Source organism: Callionymus lyra, chromosome 3, assembly GCF_982586985.1.
Source record: "Callionymus lyra chromosome 3, fCalLyr1.hap1.1, whole genome shotgun sequence".
Lineage (NCBI taxonomy): Eukaryota > Metazoa > Chordata > Actinopteri > Syngnathiformes > Callionymidae > Callionymus > Callionymus lyra.
This window is the reverse complement of record NC_141820.1, coordinates 22,221,217-22,238,304: the sequence shown is the minus strand read 5'-3', so window position 1 is coordinate 22,238,304 and position 17,088 is coordinate 22,221,217. Positions and strand designations below refer to the sequence as shown.

The window sequence follows — 17,088 nt, the reverse complement described above, 5'->3', positions numbered from 1 at the left end:
AAAAGAACACATACAGTATATTTGATTTCATTTTAATCGGTAATCAACTCCAATTTCACCCTAACATGAACAATAATGAACAGAATATCAGTTTTTAATAAAAGAGTTTATTAGATCGAAAGCTGATCAGTGACTATATCATATTAGATAACATAAGAGTAGAAAATATTTTTCCTCAGCAGTAAAAGCGATTCAATAGAGTTCACTCCAGTTTTACTCCAGTTTTTCAAGCAGCCCACGGATATCTTCTTGAGACTGGTAATTCCTCTTCACTCCTCTTGGAAGGTAGCGGCAGGAAGTCAAATTAAGGTGGTTTAGGTTTGTCATTTGGCTGATGAATTTCCTGTTAAAAGCCAATAGTCATTTTTTTAAAAGCAAGACATTGAGAAGAGAAAACTGTTCAATCTTGGTTTGGTTACCTGAGTGTTGCCGTAGTAACTTTGGTCCCACTAAGATTGAGTGACTGTAGCTTATTGGTTAAGGTCAACTGATGCAACGCCTCGTCTAGATCATCCTCAGAGAAACGCTGGTTTGCGACGTCTAAATCCTTCAAAGTTTGTTTCCATTTCTTCGTCACCAAGTGTAGTCCGTTGACGGAGGAGGACGTCCCGTCGTTGCTGTACTGACCCCAGAAGAGACACTCCAGTCCTGCAGGTTAATAGAGGGACAGCAACAAAACAGCTTCAGAAACCAATAAAAACAAAGGCAATGTTACCAAAAATAAGTACTGTATATTAGAGTCTTCATACACAAGTATGAAATAATAAACCGTATATAACTGATCAATAATATGACAGGCTACCTTTTAATTAGGAAAAAGTCCCTTTTTTTGTTTAAAATAACCCTATTTATTCATTTTTGCCACTTATTCCCTTATTGTCAGACTATCCCAGCTGCTTTGGGGCGAGAGGGGCTGGCACACAAAGACCCAAAAACCATTCATACACAAACTTACACCTATACCCAATTTAATACTCAAATAACTACTTTGGATTGTGAGAGGAAGCAAGAGTCCCCGGAGTACACCCAGCAGTTACACATCTTGTGATCTGAAACTCCTTTTTTTATCATCACCTGGTTTAGAAGATAAAGGCGTTTATAAAATGTTTGTTTCTCTCGATACGGATAAGATATGTGGTTGATGATTTTAATGACATACCCACACAGGGAAGGCAGGCCAGTCCAGAGGCGGTGATTTTAGAGCATCCACGCAGGTCAAGCACCTGCAGCTTCATGGATCCGAACAGAGTGTCACTCAGGTCTTTGTCGGTGGTATAAGAGTGATTCGCTGTAGCCAAACACAGCTCCTCCAGTTCTGGGAAGCCTGACTCCAGTTGGGTCTCTTTCCGCTTGAACACGTGTGTGACGTTCAGCATCTTGAAGGTCTGCCCGGAGAAAATACTCGTCATTAAAACCAAACCAAGATGTCCAGAGGGAGGTGCAGATTTGTTACCCTGAGATTCGGGCATGAAACCTGCAACATCTGGATGCAAAGATGAAGCTCCAAGTCTTTGCTGGTGATCTCTGAGTTGATGTCTAGACACTCCAGGTTTGGGCAGAAGCCTCTCTAGGAGTAAAGCAGACACACATTCACACACTTGGCGGTTGAACGTGAGGACTAGGAGTGACGCATTACTGAAACCGCATCCAGGAGCCTGGTGTTCTTTATAGAGAGAGTGAACATGAGCTGCTTCATCTGCTGACCGTGGTCACCAAGGTAGTCCAGCAGGTCCTGAATCTGGAACTTTAGACAAAGAGTGTGATAACTTTTCTTAAACCTTCAGAACTTGCATGAAAGTAAAAGGTCAAAGTAAAAGGTCTTCGTCGGACTTATATGGATGTAGTTACCACAGAGTGCTTAAGGTTGAGGATCTGTAATTGGGGACGGGACTCGGCGAGTGCTTTGAAGAGGAGGCTGGTCACTCCTTTACAGTGGGAGAGTGTGAGCGAGCTGAGGTGAACACAGTGTGCAGACACCGCCTGGGAATGAGGACAATATCCACAAATCAAAGAATATTAGAGAAATTAATCAAATTATTTTTAAAGTGGTCCAATGTATTTCTATTGTGTTTGCGCCCTCTAGTGTTTAACGGAGTATACGCAAGGATTGAGAAAATCCATTTAATCAGTAGATATTACAATTTCTAATATTTACTGAATTTTCTCGACCTCGCCTATATAATTAGATGTTAAAAATGTGTCTCTAATATAGAACAGGTTTTCACATTAGTCTGCACATGTTCTAGATCAGGGGTGTGAGTAGACACATTGAAACAACTGTAACATTAATCCATCCATGATACATTAAAGAAACAATACATTTTTTACTGAGGCAAAAATGACTCGTATAACAATCGTTGCTTGAAAACTACACTACACATACCGGACAACCAGCCTAATTAAATAGTCCCTAGTGACTTACTTCTACCGCTATATATATATATATATATATTCCTGTTCTATGCTGTGGTGTGTTGGGGTGGAAATGTGTCCAAGAGGAGTGTCAACAGGTTGGACAGGTTGATCAGGAGGGCTGGTTCTGTGGTTGGAATGAAGCTGGACTCACTGGTGACAGTTGCTGAGAGGATATCATTGAACAAACTACTGTCCATCATGGATGATGACAGTCATCCTCTGAACACTGTCATCAGTGAGCAGAGAAGCAGAATGAGTGCACGAATGCTCCTACCCAGGTGCAAAACAAATAGACTCAGGGACTCATTCATCCCTCGGGCTATTAAATTGTACAATTCTGAGTTCGGGGGCAGGAGTGGAGTGAAAGTATCTGGATGTTCTGTTCCATGTTAGTCTTTGTATCTTTGTCTTTGTTGTTTTGTTTTTTTTTGTTGTTTTTTTTTCCTTGACCTATGTTCTTTGTCTTTGTCTTTAGACTTAGATTGTGTCATCTTGTTCTTCCTCTTTATGTTCTTCTTACTTTATTTTTTATGTATTATTTTTTATTGTTTATGAAAAATTGCTGGCTATTGGTAAAAAACAATTTCCCAAAGGAGACCTCCTGAGGGATCAATAAAGTTTTACCTTACCTTACCTTACCTTATAGACCTGGAGGACGACCTACTTTCAATTAAATATAACCATCTCTACAAGCTAGCGGTGAGAATTGGTAGATCACTGTAGAACTTGATGTAGCTTGCAGGACAGATGTGTGAGCTGTGCACATCTGTCACCCTTGTTTACAGTTATTTAGCTTAGCTTATTTGGTTTGATTAAAAATAACTACAATAGTTATATCCTGGGATGTAAATAAAACAGTTCATTAACCAATAATCTAATGACTGAGAAGTTGTTAATGTAATATGTATGGATGTTGATGTTAGATCACTTACCGAAACTACTGTATCAACATCCTTTATCCAGTGGTTTAGGGAGAATTCACGCAACAAGGAGAACCTAATGAAAACAAGTACATTCATTTAATCTAGAAGGTTTAAAAAAATGTAACAAAAGAAATGTTGCAATTACTGTAAGAGCTGAAGTGCAAAGACTTCATGGTTGAGACTAGTTTTGGTATTAAGGCATTTTAAAATGATTTTTTTAATAGCTAAATGAAAAACAAAAAGATTTTAAAAGAAATATGGAAAAGTATATTCACTTAAATTTGACATTTAAATTTAGCCAATAAGTCTTGTTAGCCATTTGAAATAAATGGGGGGGATCCCAGTATTTTACTTAATACTTCCATAAAAAAAGCGACAAACATTTCAGATGAAACATTAAAATCTGGTTTCAATGTGTCTTCCTCCTCACGAACCTGTTCTCAACCAGCCAGCTTATAGTACCCATCTGCTTCTTCAACATCTTTTCGGATTGTCGTTTTCCCGGTGCCACCCATAGGTGACCCAACGACACACTTTTCCACAGCACTGGACTGGATGCTGCTGAATTCCACAAACGACACACTCTTCCCACCCTGAACCAAGAGAAGCAAAAGTACGGGTTATTGTTTTCATTGAGAGACTCATTCAGTTGCCAGCATGCTAACAAAGTGACCCACCTGCACAAGAAGGGTACAGCTCCGTCCTGATTGACCACCATCATGAAAGTGTGGACAAGCAAATGCTCTGGGAAACGTTGACCCCATCCATAGTCCTCCTCGGGTGTGTGAGGTGTTAAAGCTTTTATCTCTGAGGAGGCCACTTTTATCCTCTTGGTTGAGTTGACTTTCCTTTTCTTAATGACTGACTTCCTTTTTTTGGAAGTTTTCTTCTTCGGTGGAAGGTAGAGACCATCGTTTTTAGATTCCTGACCCGAGAAGACAAGAATCCTACCGTTCATTTCATAAGAGATCTCTTCAGGCCGGACAGGGCCCCCAAATCCTGTCTTTCTTCTCTTCTTCACTTTCTTTTTAGGTTTTTCAGACTTCCTCTTCTGTGAGGCTGTATGTGACGACCCAGCTGCAGGGCCTGGCCCTTCTTCAAAAGGGGCTTGTGGAGTGTTGTCCATCTTACCTTCTTCTGGAAGAGAGATTGTTGTTTAGAGAGTGAATTTATTTACTTAAAGGTCACCGATTATTTTTGTTTTCTTTTGCTTAAGACACCGATGCTAAACACCATGGCCATAATAGCAATGTTTTCAAAATTAGTATTTAAACAATATTTTAATAACAATTCTTTCCCATTTTATTTAATACAATATACTCAATGTTGATATGCTTTTTGTGCTGTTCATACGGTTGTTGTTTTTATAAGCTGTGATGTAAAATGTCTTCCTACACGTTATCTTATCTTACAACCAGAAGATAATTATTAATTTGATAAACGTATAAAAACGACACAACAGGATTAAGAAAAAAACTGGTATCAAGATTGTGGAAGTGTTTTTTAAATAAACATGTTTTATGTACTGACCCGGTTTTATTCACATATTCATAATCCAACGCTATTGTAAACTTACTTCTGATCACACGTAAACTATTCATCGAATTAATATTTCGATCGTAAAAATCGCAGGATTCCTTTAAAGAATCGATATGAGACATTTTTACTTACTTGTAACTAAGACAACCTGTGCTTGACTTCATGTGTTTGCTGACAACTTGCTGACAAAAAAAACACTAATAAATGATCACAGAATCGGTTGTTAACTCAGATCTTTCTACTGCCTCTTCGAAACCAATGTTATTATTGTTCGCCGCCATTTCCTGTATGTTTCTCTTCCAATTGGTCAACCGGGGAAGAAAGGACTGCCTTTATTCCACTACAACCAATCAGATTCCAGTATAAACCTCCAACTATTTTACATATCTGACCCTTTTTCGATTGGTCAACGGCCTAAAATAATGCCCGCCTTTCTCTTCTGATTACCCAATCATCACCAACCTAACCAGCGTTGCTCCTCCGTGTTTATGCGAGTCACAAGAATTTAATAATGAAACGAAACAGCCGAAGAAGGTATGTTTGTTTAATTTTAATTTATCAACTAAAACATGTGTTCTAATGGAGTGAAGTGAAAATTTATAACTTTTCGATCTTGTCATGTGTACTGTGTAGGGGCTGCTAACGTTAGCAACATGCTAACCATGCTAACGCGATGCTAATGTTACATTAGCCTCACGGCTAGCAGCTTGTTGGCCGTCAAAATGGATAAAAATCCTTAAATTGAAAGCTTACAAGGTTATTTATTTTGAAACTCATTTAAGTTGAGGATAATCTAAAGCGGACATTAGTTTAAATAGAGTTCAAGTAAATCAAATAACAAAGTTAGACAGACTTCACTCTCGTGTGTATTTGAATCTTAGCATGTCATGGAGTTAAGAAATGACAGGAAAGTGAAACTAAATTCCATTAATTCTGACAATAGGATGTGTATTGTTGAATATTAACAGCACTAAAAAGACATTTATTATGCTATTTTCAGAATGAGAAACCTTTATTGCCAGTGTTCTAAACAACACTTTTTATTGTGGTAAAATGATATCAGTGAAATAAATAGAGATTAATAAAACAAAATAGCTTAAAATAAAATAAAAATCTTTAACATAAAGAGGCATATAAAAAAATATTAATTAATCTATAAAAATACAATGCCATCCCTCCATCGTCATCCCCACAAATAATTACATTTAATTAAGTATTATATTGCTTGTTTCTTTTTTCATTATCCATAAATATCTAATATTTAAGTTACAAGTGTAAGTATTAAAAATGGTTTTGTGTCACAAAATAGCCCAATTCTCTTCCAAGTTTTTTCTTGGCTAAACCTTTTCTTTCCAACAATGTCCTCCTAAACATGTTTCCTTTCCTTTCTGACGGGTACTTTAAATTCATCTTGTATTTTCTATTAATTTCCTCCAACCACCTCAGTAACTGTAACTCTTGACACTTACATCTTTGCTTCTCATATCAAAGCTAGTGTCTCTATATATCAAGGCAGGTCTCACTAGTGTCCTACAAAGTTTCCTTTTTACTTCAGTTGCTATTATTCTGTCACATATCCCTCTTGTTAGTGTTTTCTACCTGTTCCATCCTGTCTACACTCCCTTCTTTTTTCATCTTAATCTAAAACCAGCTTTATATTTCATGGGCGATTTGGCACCTTCTAAATTCATATTGTGTATTTTACATTTAAAAAAAAAATTGTGACAGCTCTCTGGAAGATTAAACTATCTTCAATCAATCAATTTGCAACTCAAGTAAAGGTATTAAGCATGGTCTTGTTTATTATTTACAATGTAGATTCAAGGAAACAAGACTTAAGTTTATGTTTACATTTTTCACCTTTGCAACCCCAAAGTAAGTACGTAAGCTTTTTTTTTTGCCCAGCTTAAAACACCTCCCTATTTAACATGTTTTTTCATTGTCAAAAACTTCTTCATTTTCTTATTTGCTTCCAACTAAAATTGATCAAGTCATGCTTTTTTGTCTATTTACAGGAAGAAAATGGAGGTGGACAACAGATTTTCTCATGGAAGGGAAGCTGAAGTATTGCACGACCTAAGTAAGTTAAGAAATAGACCATTATCATATTATATATAAAAATACAAGCGGACTATACATTTCGCACTCAATATTTTAGCAGTATAATTTAGATCACAGTGTCCTGAAAAGCAATACTTACTTATCATAATAACTTCCCTAGACAACATGTTGATGAAGTCAATGTACAGTTTAATTCAAAGCTTATATTCTGATAATCTTTTTGAGCGGACTGTATTCAACAATACAGGAGGTAAACGTGAAACCTGTCTCACTGTTTTCATGGGTCAAATGGCAGCTTTTACAAAGCTGTCTTCAAAAGTTTGTTTATGGCAATTTAACACGACAATTGATGGGTGTGAAATTGAATCTTTTACTCTGGTACCACTGGTTTTACTGTGACTTTATATGACTAAATTTCAATAGTTTAACATTGCAGACCCATCTTGGTGTATTTAAAAAATAATTCTCTATTTATTAAATTGGTTGTCATCATTTTTTAATATTTTTCTCTTTTGCTGTCTTCCAGAAGATGAATACTACTTGAAGCTTGTTGATGACTTTCTTGGTCTTCAAACCGGGGAAGGATTACAGCTTTTTAATACACCTTGCCAGAACAGACTTTTGGTTCAATTAGGACTTTTAAAAGAAGAAAATCGTGTTCCGTGGGTAGCTTTACTAAAATGGCTGGTGAAAATACTTCCACAACATTGGTCGGCTGATTTTCGCTGCCTGATTGAAAGGGCTTTTGCCACCGCATTGAGTCTGGAGCCCGAGCCAAGAAAAATCTTCCTGGACACTGAAGTCAACTTCAGCTTCGTCGGCTCGATATGTGATAGCATCGGCGTTGATAGAAAGGACCTTTTGGAAATGAAGGATTTTTCCCAGCGTGCGCAACAGACTGAAGTAACCAACGGCCTCATCTTAGAGTTGATGAACTTTGTTATCAGGGAGCAGATTGCTCCACTTGTTTTGGTGACGTGGCTGCGGAATTTCAACCCCAAATTTTGTAAAAATGGAGACACTCAGAAGGCATATATATACCTGCGCCCCAGGATTAAAAAGTTGAAACAGTCCTATCATAACCATGAAACCAAAAGTCATCGGAGAAACCCGGCAATGGAAAGTCTGCTCCAAAGTCCTTTTGAATTAGTTCCTAAAAGGCAAAACTCGAAAAGATGTTTTTTTAAAAAGCGTTCAAAGAGAAGCGATATAAGTTGTGTCAAAGAAGAACACCAGGACACTGAAATTATAGAGGGGGTGTTTTTGATAAATCAAAGAGTACCAAAAAGACGTATTGCTGAAATTGAAGATGATTCAAGTGATGATGATGACGCATCAGACATTTCCAATAGCAACTCAAATAGTGAGGAGATACTCACGCTGCTTGACATCGCAGTACTTTCTGTCCAAAAACTGCCTGAAGAGCACGTATTTGCTCTCTTGAAAAACCAGTACTCTCTGTCTTGCAAGGAAAAAGCGGGAATGGCCGAGTTTGAGTCCAAACTGTCTTCACTAAGTGGTCAAATATCATTGGCGTCGCCGCTTGTTTTTGTACATGCTAATGCTAAGTTCCTCGCTGAGTTAGACGATGTTATTATGAAGCAGATTCTACAGTTTGAAATGGAGCTGGTGGAATCAACAAAAGTGAAGTTGGGGAGAGACGGACTTCCGGAGTTTGAAAACTTTTCCAATTTCTCTGAAAGTGCGACGGCACGCTACATACACATGGCCTCTGGTTTGTTACACTCCGAAAATTCGCAGGTGGGAATCTACAGGAATTACTGGGTGGCTTTCTGCAAGGAAAAGGAAAACGCAGCTCGACTTGAAGTAGATCATTTGTATAGATTCAACAGCTACTTCAAGGCAGCGGCCGGTCTGACCCACCACCACAAGGAGGTCGCGCTTTTCCTGTCCGATCTGATCACTCTCGGCAGCCACGAGTGCCGGAACATCATTCTGGAGAGCTTGTCTGCAGATGCGCAGGATTCAAACATCCAGTCTCTAGTTTGTGTCCTAGCTATTATTTACTGCAAAATTGTTGGCCCGTACTGGCAGCTCCTCCAAAGTAATGCCGAGTATTCACTCTTCAGCCAGAACCTGCTCAACCTCTATCAGAAGTTTCTGGATTGGTCCAAGGATTGCAGCACACTGCTGGAACCCGAGGCAGGTCCCACTGTTTTCATGCAGACGGCAATAGAGGAGGAAATCTACAGAGGAGTTTTCGAATACTGCCGCATGTGGTATACTAACCGGGATTTGATCAGAAGCTGCGTGAGAACGCTGATAAAGAAAATCTCCGGAGTCGCTGACAAACATCTGAAAGATTTCCTGCCAGGAGGGCGGTTTTCTCAAGTCCCATCTCAAGAGTTGAGAGCCGAACTAAAAAGTTGCACATTTTCTGTCTTAATGGAAAAGTATCCGCCAAAGACCCTCGAAGGCTCCTCAGAGAACGACTCATTCAGCTCTTCAGACAGCTCGATGGAGGACGATGACCAGGCTGTGTCTTCTGAAGACTCTGTCAGCACAAACCCTGTTCGACAGAAAGTCAAAACCGAAAAACTCCAGCGAAAAGAGGTTGAAAGCAAGCTGCAGCAGATCATCGTGAACCCAGACGAGGATTATTTCACAGCAATGGTGCACAAAAACGGAGGGCCTTGCAAATCCCAGCAAGACGTGGACAAACTGATGCTGCTATTTGAAGAAAGGTCCCGCTATGAGAAGCACATAGCACTCATATGCGAGGTTCTGTACCAGAAAAAGGTCCTGAACAACACAAGCGAACACTTGGCTTCACTGTCAGGCAACACTTCAATAACAAAGATTAAAGCAAACCTTAAACTTTCTCTTCCTCGGGCCAGACCAGGCTACTCCATTGTCATCACGCCTATAAAGAAGTGAAAACATTTATTGAACGACTCTAATCATGAACTTCCACTGATACAACTGCATTTGTGTTTCAATCAAGAGACTGTATTCAACTTTCGACAGTTGTGGAAACGTACTGTTAGTTAATATGTTTGTGAATCATGGACACGTATTGTTCGTTTCTAGTATGGCTTGCTGTCTATATTATTTTATCATATATTAACCTGTGAAATGTTTATATTTGAGATGATCTCATTCATTCATCTAATTATTTTCGGCCTCTACTTCGACAAAATCAGTAATACCGGACATTAAAATGATCTTTTCTACCGAGAACTGTGTTCTTCAGAGCAATTGCATCCTTTCAGTCAACTCGAGTTAAATTGTATATAAATCTAAAGCTGCAGGCAATTGTACAGTAGATTATGTTTAAAGACTATTCGAATCTCATTTACAATTAAATGGGTTGTCAAGTTTCCTATTCTGACACAAGATACTTGAGAACGGAAGTCATTGTAGGTACCGTTCATATAGTCTGGAACTATTTCCATGTGGAGAATGTCTTATGACTGATGATGACAAATGAAATCTTGACGTTGTGTTACTTGTGTCCTTAACTGTTATCTGATATGTGTTGACCTGTCTATTTTATTTATTTGGTGTTTTATACTATCACTGACATGTGTTCATGTCTAGAGATTTGCTCTCATTGTCCTTCACACCACAGAGTTTCAATGATGATTAGATGTTGTTGTTTGACATTGTTTGACAAATACATTTGTTCAATGTTAGATCCCAACACTCGCTGTTGTTTTGTTGATTGTCTGAGATTGCATCACAGCAAGGTCGTCAAGTTGTTACAAAAGACGTGGTTATGAAAGCTTATAGTACCAACAAGTCAAGGGGTTTGCTGGGCCATGCAAAGGCATTGAATGAATACAATCTTAAATAAAATCAAATACATTTAAAATTATATTTCCATTTGTCTTTAATATTCAGATGATTATTGCAGGTTTATTGTGTTGCTTCTTTCTTTTTTACTTTAAAAGGAAAACTCAACGACATTGACGTTTAAAACATCATTAATACAATCAACGTGGTCCGCCCGCTTTAATTATCGTCTGATTAAAAACGAACGCATCCATTGTGAGCTCGGAAATGATGCATTCACTGTCGTTGGAATTTAGAACTGTTTAGTAATATTTAACTTAAATAATCATAATATTCACCAAATAATACTGTTTTCATCTATTTAATTGTACAAAACAGCAAATATAATAGGAAATTATCTTTTGACTTGAAAAAAAAGGGCTTTACAGATACAAATTGTGAAGGACGAAGTGTCCGTGAATGCACCACAATGGGCGGGAACTTTGCGTAAGGTCCACCATTCCTTGAACGAAGGAACCAGGAAAAACTCCGCTGCTGTGTTATTCCCTTTAAACCTTCCAATTGGACCTTCTCGTGGAGCTTCTGCCCGGCGTGGACGACATCATGGCCGGCGGGTGGTGGAGCAGCAGCGCGGTCACCCACGGGCTCATGGCTCTGTTCGCCATGGGCTCCTGGGTTTCCGTCAACAGTCTGTGGGTCGAGCTGCCGGTGATAGTCAACGTCCTGCCCGAAGGTCAGTGCCTCGAGATTCACCCACTGACCTCCTTCTGCACAAACTTGTTTTTAAATATGGTCAATACACTGTTTACCTCTAAAAAAAAAAAAGATAAATTAAATATGAAGAAACCATGTTGCTTCACCATTTAAATACAAAAGTCGACACGTGCGTCTATGTAAATAAAAGTACGTGTTGTAAAATAATAATAAAATAATTTAATTAAAGTAACTACATCTAAATGATCTCAAACATCTTAAAATTACATTCGAGTTTTTCCGTTGCTTATTTTGTGTGTTATATTATTTTATTTTATTTTATTCTGACACCACACAAAAAAATCAATATTGTGTTTACAACTCTAACAATACGTTTCTGATTCTGACTTTATCTATATTATAATTTAAACCCTTTTTTTAGTGGGATGTTATTAGAGATATAGTTTATACTAATATGACGTGAAATACTCGATTTATAAGGAACTTTAAAAGTACTGTGACAGTGTTACCTCTGCTTTGTAAGAACACTGTACTTCAGTATATTGATAAAATAACTTGTATAAAATGTGTTAATTCAAGTGACTGACAAAGTTGTTTGTTTTACTCTCCAAACTTTATTTACCCCATCAGGAAGTTGCAACGGTTTAAATGGAAACAAACAACTGTCTTGTTTTCTCTGATTCTAGTCTTTTCTGCAGTGTCATCACAATATAGAGCTGACGATAACGGTGTTTGTTTATTCACTCAGACCATCACAACGATTCAAACCGAGATATTTGTTAGGATATTAATATTTGAATGACAGTCTGTTTTATTTCATTTTTTTGTAGTGTTTATTCAGGTCTCACAGGAGCAGTGTTGGGTAAGTTGTTACTTTAAAATAGTTAGGTTAGGTAGAACTTTATTGATCCCTCGGCAATAATAATTGCAAAATAGCAACTTAGTTATATTACTAGTTACTTCTTTCAGGGGTCACACGGACTTTTACTTTCAATTAACTAGATACTAGGGAAAGTAACGTTTTTGTCAGATGGGGAAAATGGAAACCTTGTCAAATGTACAGGCCAGTGTAAGTTTGGATGCTGTGATTAGTCATTTCTAACAAGATGTAAGAACAATGAATATAATAAAGAAAAACAAATGAAAGAAAATAAATGAAGGGGTGCACCGATCGTAATACAGAATCTCAACAAGCCTTGCACAATTTATTTCCCTTCAGGGAACTTAAAAACAGAAATGTAACTTTTTCTTATTTTTTCTATTGATCACACAAACCTATCAAATAAAAACAAAACATTGGACATTACTGTATTAAAAACAAAACAACCTTTAAAATAAACGATACAAAACTCAAGTGTGAAATAGAATCAATGTCTCTAAAACTAAAAGAAGAAAGTGCAGACAACAGTCGACTCATCAAACTATTTAAACTTTACTAAAATTGTCGATTGACTAACAAAGTCAGTGTGTTTTCCCAATGTTTTTTGTTTTTTTAAAGTGAAGTGATAAAGTGTTCAGTCAAAGTGTTTAGTTCTTAAATATCATACGTCGTCCTTACCTCATCAACGCATTCATTGTTGTATTCACTTAAACTTCTATCGATATCTTCTATCTTGTATGAATAAAAAATAGTCTATATATAAAAATGAAAGTAATGATTAACATGTTACAGTTTTTGACTAAGTAATTAGTTACAGCAGGGGGACTAAAGTTAATGATTTCTCTCTACTTCTGTTACAGGGTGGAATCTTCCTGCCTACCTCTCTGTGCTGATAGCCTTTGGGAATTTGGGTCCAATCGCAGTGACCATCACACACCACTGCGCTCCCGGACGCCTGAACGAACGACTGGTCATCCACAGCATTCAGGTGCTGGCCGTGGTCACCTCGGCTTTTCTGGCCATTTTCTGGTCGTACACCGTCCAGATCGCTGGGTCGGAGCGGTCGCTGCCCTTCTTCCTCTTCACCTTCCTTCTGTCTTTTGTCTGCTGCACATCCAACGTCACTTTCCTGCCCTTCATGTTCAGTTACCCCACCCAGTATATCCGGACGTTTTTCATCGGCCAGGGCTTGAGCGCCTTGTTTCCCTGCATAGTGGCTCTGGGTCAGGGGATCCGGCAGGTGGACTGTGAAACCAGGAACGGCACTGAGCCTCACACGTTAAAGGAAAACTTCCCAGCGGAAAACTTCTTCTGGTTCCTGTTCGTCATGCTCGCTGTGTCGGCTCTGAGTTTCCTGGCGTTGACAAGGCGTAAGACGGACTCGCCACAGCAGACCGGAGCGCAGGAGTCCGAAAACGACACAGATGAAAAGAGAACGGAGGAGTCCCGCCCACTCCAGAACGGAGGAGGGTCGCCCGTGTCAGACCAGCAGATCGTGGGGGAAGTTCGGCCAGGGGGGCCGACATTTTGGACCTGCCTCAATATATACCTGCTGATCCTGCTGGCTGTTTCAAACGCTCTGACCAATGGAGTCCTCCCTTCAGTGCAGAGTTACACCTGTTTACCCTACGGCTCCATGACCTTTCACCTCTCCGTGGTGCTGGGTAATATAGCCAACCCTTTGGCTTGTTTTCTAGCCATGTTCTTTGTCATGAGGTGAGTGTCTGTACTTCCAAATACCCTCTTGCGTGACACGATCGTGTCAATAAAAAATATGTCTCTGCTGCAGGTCGCCGTCCGGCCTGGGCTTCCTGTCACTGGCAGGTGGAGTCTTCGCTGCTTATCTCATGACTTTAGCGGTTCTCAGTCCTTGCCCTCCGAAACTGGGGAAACATTTTGTGGTGAGTTTAAAACTGATTCTTCTTTTAAAGTCATGTTCAGGATGTGGAATTTTGGATGTTTGAGAAGGTCACAACATCTTCTTTGTCTTAGGATGATGGAGACAAACAGTTTTTTTTTCTCTATAAAATAAGCATAGAGATTATCTCTTCTGTCCGTGGATGACCGCAGGTTTTTTTTTTGCAGTTGCTTCTCCTTGTGTCAGCATTTATGCACACTGAAGGGAAGGAGCAGTATTTCGTAACATGCTCACTTCAGAACACAAACATTTTTATTTTATTGTAGTGAAATTTTCCATTGCACTCCCCACTCGGGACATGAAGTCACATGATACTCCTTGTAGAGTTGGACTATGAGCAACACATTTTCACAAAAGATCATTTTATAAATGGAGACATTACTTCTTAACCCTTGTGATCCATCTCAGGGTCAAGGTGACCCAGAGAACGACCTCGACCACTGTTTTTTACTTTTAGGCCCCATTAAATCAAGCGAAAGGCTGCATGTGGCCCTAGTCTGCACTTATAATTTGTTAGAGTTAGCATTGTTGTCAAAAGTTTTCTAAAATAAATAGATAGATAGGTAGATAGAACTTTATTGATCCCTCAGGAGGTCTCCTTCAGGAAATTGACAATAATTCATAAAAAATAAATAAAAAAAGGACTCATTTTTTACAAGATGACACAATTCAAGTCTAAAGATAAAGAACACAGACCAAAGACAAATGATACAATAATCAGAAGATTGTAGTTTTTGTTGGTGAATAACATTATAACATGTTTACCAAATACAATTATATATTTTGAGAAAATACTTTTTTTTGTCTAACTACATAGAAATTACACCCAAACGTATATGTAGGTCCAGCGCTGATGATCTTGCGCCCCCTACAGGTGCTCTCCTGGATTATGTTCACTGGCCTCTTCACCTACATAAAGGTGGTGATCGGGACTCAGCTGCACGAGGCGGGCCACACTGCCCTCCTGTGGTGCGGCATCTCCATCCAAGCGGGCTCCCTGGTCGGAGCGCTGACCATGTTCCCTCTGGTCAACATCTACAGCGTGTTCGACAGCAACTGTAAGGAATGTCCTTGAGAGTTTCCACGCGGACCTCTCTGTTTGACTCTTTGAAGCCGGCTGACCTCAGATCTGATTGGTCCAGATGTTTGAGAGACGAAGTGACCACATGTGACTGAGCCATTATAAGTCTGGTGTTTAAGACTTTATGAACTTTGTTTTTTATACCCAACTGAACATTCAGTGTTGCCTTTAGTCTCCATGTGTTTTTTTTTAATGTTTGAATATCTTCACCAAAAACCACATTATTGTGTTTGTCAAACAAATACACACGTGTGGAAGCCACACAAGATCCTCATGAAAAGTTATTTAAAGTCATTATTATAAAGCCTTTGACTTCGAATTTAACTGGAGTGAACCTGGTTTATTATTTAAAAATCGGAATAAATGAAGTTCTTCATTATTAGCAATGCTAGCGTTAAATAGGTATTTAAGTTTTTAATATTACTCTTGAAATTGGAAGATTATTATGAAAATCATAAAATTACATATGATGAAAATGTTTTACTTAAATAATCAGGATTTCTGCTTGAGCTGATTTTTTTTTCTCATTGATGTTATTCCATCTCACTGTGGCTGATTTTTTTTTTTTTTTAATCTAAAATGGAAAACATTTTAAAAATAATGCATATACCTAAAAACAAAAGTCTGATATCAGTCTTTTGTTTTCTATATGTTTTAAATTGTTTACAGAAAAATGTTAATTCCAAAACATGGGAAAAGTTGTTTACTCGGAAACACAATGAAGAGTTAAGATGTTAAGATGATACCTCTTTTGACCTGAAACACTAAAACACTGCTGTGGTACCATGATGTATGAATTTTGTCGTCTGGAATAAATAATGCTGCAAGAATACTTCTGTGCTCCAGGAAGTATTTGGTCTCATCCGACGTATGAAACAAAAGGCACATGGCCGACATCTAGGTTGATATTTAGTGACAACTTATAATAATGATAATTGTATAGAAATTACTACATATCTTAAAATGTACTGTTAAAATAACTTCAATCTATTTTGTTTTCTTTACACATGCTTTCAAATTTAACTAGAATTGTTCTCAGTCATGTTTCCCGTGATATGAAATAATATACTGTTGATGGATGTGTATTAACCATCTGTTCAAAGATACTGCTCCGGCCATAAATACCAGCCTCAAGGCCACAATGTATAGCATATTATGTATAGCATTGTGACATGTTGTTGGAGAGAAAACAGACAATAACCTGAATACTAAAGGAAATCTTAGCTTCATCATTTAAGTCAGATGTTTTAAAAAATGTGAACTTTCCCAATATAACACATGATCATGAAAACAACATCACATTTAAAAGATAAAAAAAAGAATGAATAGCTTCACTCTTAGGTTTTTCTTTGACTCATTTAGTCAAAATCTGATGTTTTTGGGTGAGTTCTACGTATATTGTCTGCTGGTCTGCCACAGAAACTCACCACAAAGGCTTCATCAAAATAGGTCCAGGACTGAAGCCGGACCCAGGTATGCCGGACCATGGGTATAAATGTAGGGGCCACACCACCTTCCTCTTTTTTTTTCAGAACAATAATTCAGCCGTTTTTCAATCTGTTTCTTTGTTGAGTAAGTGTTGGGACTGTTAAGCAACTGAGTAATTAAACTAATACTATTACATTAATCCCCTTTTAATTTTCCCCTGCAACTGGTTCTGGTCGTGCAGCTCACCAGCGTAAACAAAACAACATGCGTCCCATGATCGCCTTTGGCTCGGTTCAGTCAACAACGCTGGGTTGAAAGAGTCGCCCTGAGAAGCTTCAGGGAGGAAGAGACGGAGACAAAGCAGGTTAATGTT

General features: G+C 38.3%; 3 protein-coding genes across 4 annotated transcripts; 2 read left to right on the top strand and 1 right to left on the bottom strand.

Annotated features, from left to right (window-relative positions):
* Positions 1–87: 87 nt before the first annotated feature.
* On the bottom strand, positions 88–4,464 carry fbxl6 (F-box and leucine-rich repeat protein 6). Of its 2 annotated transcripts, XM_087787061.1 has the most exons (9): positions 4,016–4,464; positions 3,773–3,931; positions 3,348–3,411; positions 1,849–1,980; positions 1,637–1,744; positions 1,454–1,567; positions 1,160–1,385; positions 420–648; positions 88–343 (listed from the first exon to the last, which is right to left on the bottom strand). In XM_087787061.1, exons 1-9 carry the CDS (start codon positions 4,462–4,464, stop codon positions 214–216), a joined length of 1,611 nt encoding a protein of 536 aa, XP_087643187.1. In that variant the 3' UTR covers positions 88–213. The 2 variants fall into 2 exon arrangements, with proteins under 2 accessions (XP_087643187.1, XP_087643186.1); XM_087787060.1 differs by having other exon boundaries at positions 3,773–4,464.
* An 865-nt stretch (positions 4,465–5,329) lies between these two features.
* On the top strand, positions 5,330–10,722 carry LOC148083855 (uncharacterized). Its single transcript, XM_087787059.1, has 3 exons — positions 5,330–5,411; positions 6,893–6,957; positions 7,465–10,722. The coding sequence occupies exons 1-3, from the start codon at positions 5,389–5,391 to the stop codon at positions 9,834–9,836; spliced, it is 2,460 nt and encodes an 819-aa protein (XP_087643185.1). The 5' UTR covers positions 5,330–5,388; the 3' UTR covers positions 9,837–10,722.
* A 480-nt stretch (positions 10,723–11,202) lies between these two features.
* On the top strand, positions 11,203–16,119 carry slc52a2 (solute carrier family 52 member 2). The gene is made up of 4 exons (XM_087787045.1): positions 11,203–11,427; positions 13,149–14,004; positions 14,078–14,189; positions 15,081–16,119. The coding sequence occupies exons 1-4, from the start codon at positions 11,298–11,300 to the stop codon at positions 15,279–15,281; spliced, it is 1,299 nt and encodes a 432-aa protein (XP_087643171.1). The 5' UTR covers positions 11,203–11,297; the 3' UTR covers positions 15,282–16,119.
* The last annotated feature ends 969 nt before the right edge of the window (positions 16,120–17,088 follow it).

Bases quoted from the DNA above. Each gene is read 5' to 3' on its own strand.
- fbxl6 (XM_087787060.1), bottom strand. From the start codon at position 4,464: ATGGACAACACTCCACAAGCCCCTTTTGAAGAAGGGCCAGGCCCTGCA. The intron at 1,745-1,848 runs GTAACTACATCC...CTTTGTCTAAAG, and splicing joins TCAACCTTAAGCACTCTGTG to TTCCAGATTCAGGACCTGCT. The intron at 649-1,159 runs GTATGTCATTAA...ATTAACCTGCAG, and splicing joins GGCCTGCCTTCCCTGTGTGG to GACTGGAGTGTCTCTTCTGG.
- LOC148083855 (XM_087787059.1), top strand. From the start codon at position 5,389: ATGAAACGAAACAGCCGAAGAAG. The intron at 5,412-6,892 runs GTATGTTTGTTT...GTCTATTTACAG, and splicing joins AAACGAAACAGCCGAAGAAG to GAAGAAAATGGAGGTGGACA. The intron at 6,958-7,464 runs GTAAGTTAAGAA...GCTGTCTTCCAG, and splicing joins TGAAGTATTGCACGACCTAA to AAGATGAATACTACTTGAAG.
- slc52a2 (XM_087787045.1), top strand. From the start codon at position 11,298: ATGGCCGGCGGGTGGTGGAGCAGCAGCGCGGTCACCCACGGGCTCATG. The intron at 14,005-14,077 runs GTGAGTGTCTGT...TCTCTGCTGCAG, and splicing joins GCCATGTTCTTTGTCATGAG to GTCGCCGTCCGGCCTGGGCT. The intron at 14,190-15,080 runs GTGAGTTTAAAA...CGCCCCCTACAG, and splicing joins AACTGGGGAAACATTTTGTG to GTGCTCTCCTGGATTATGTT.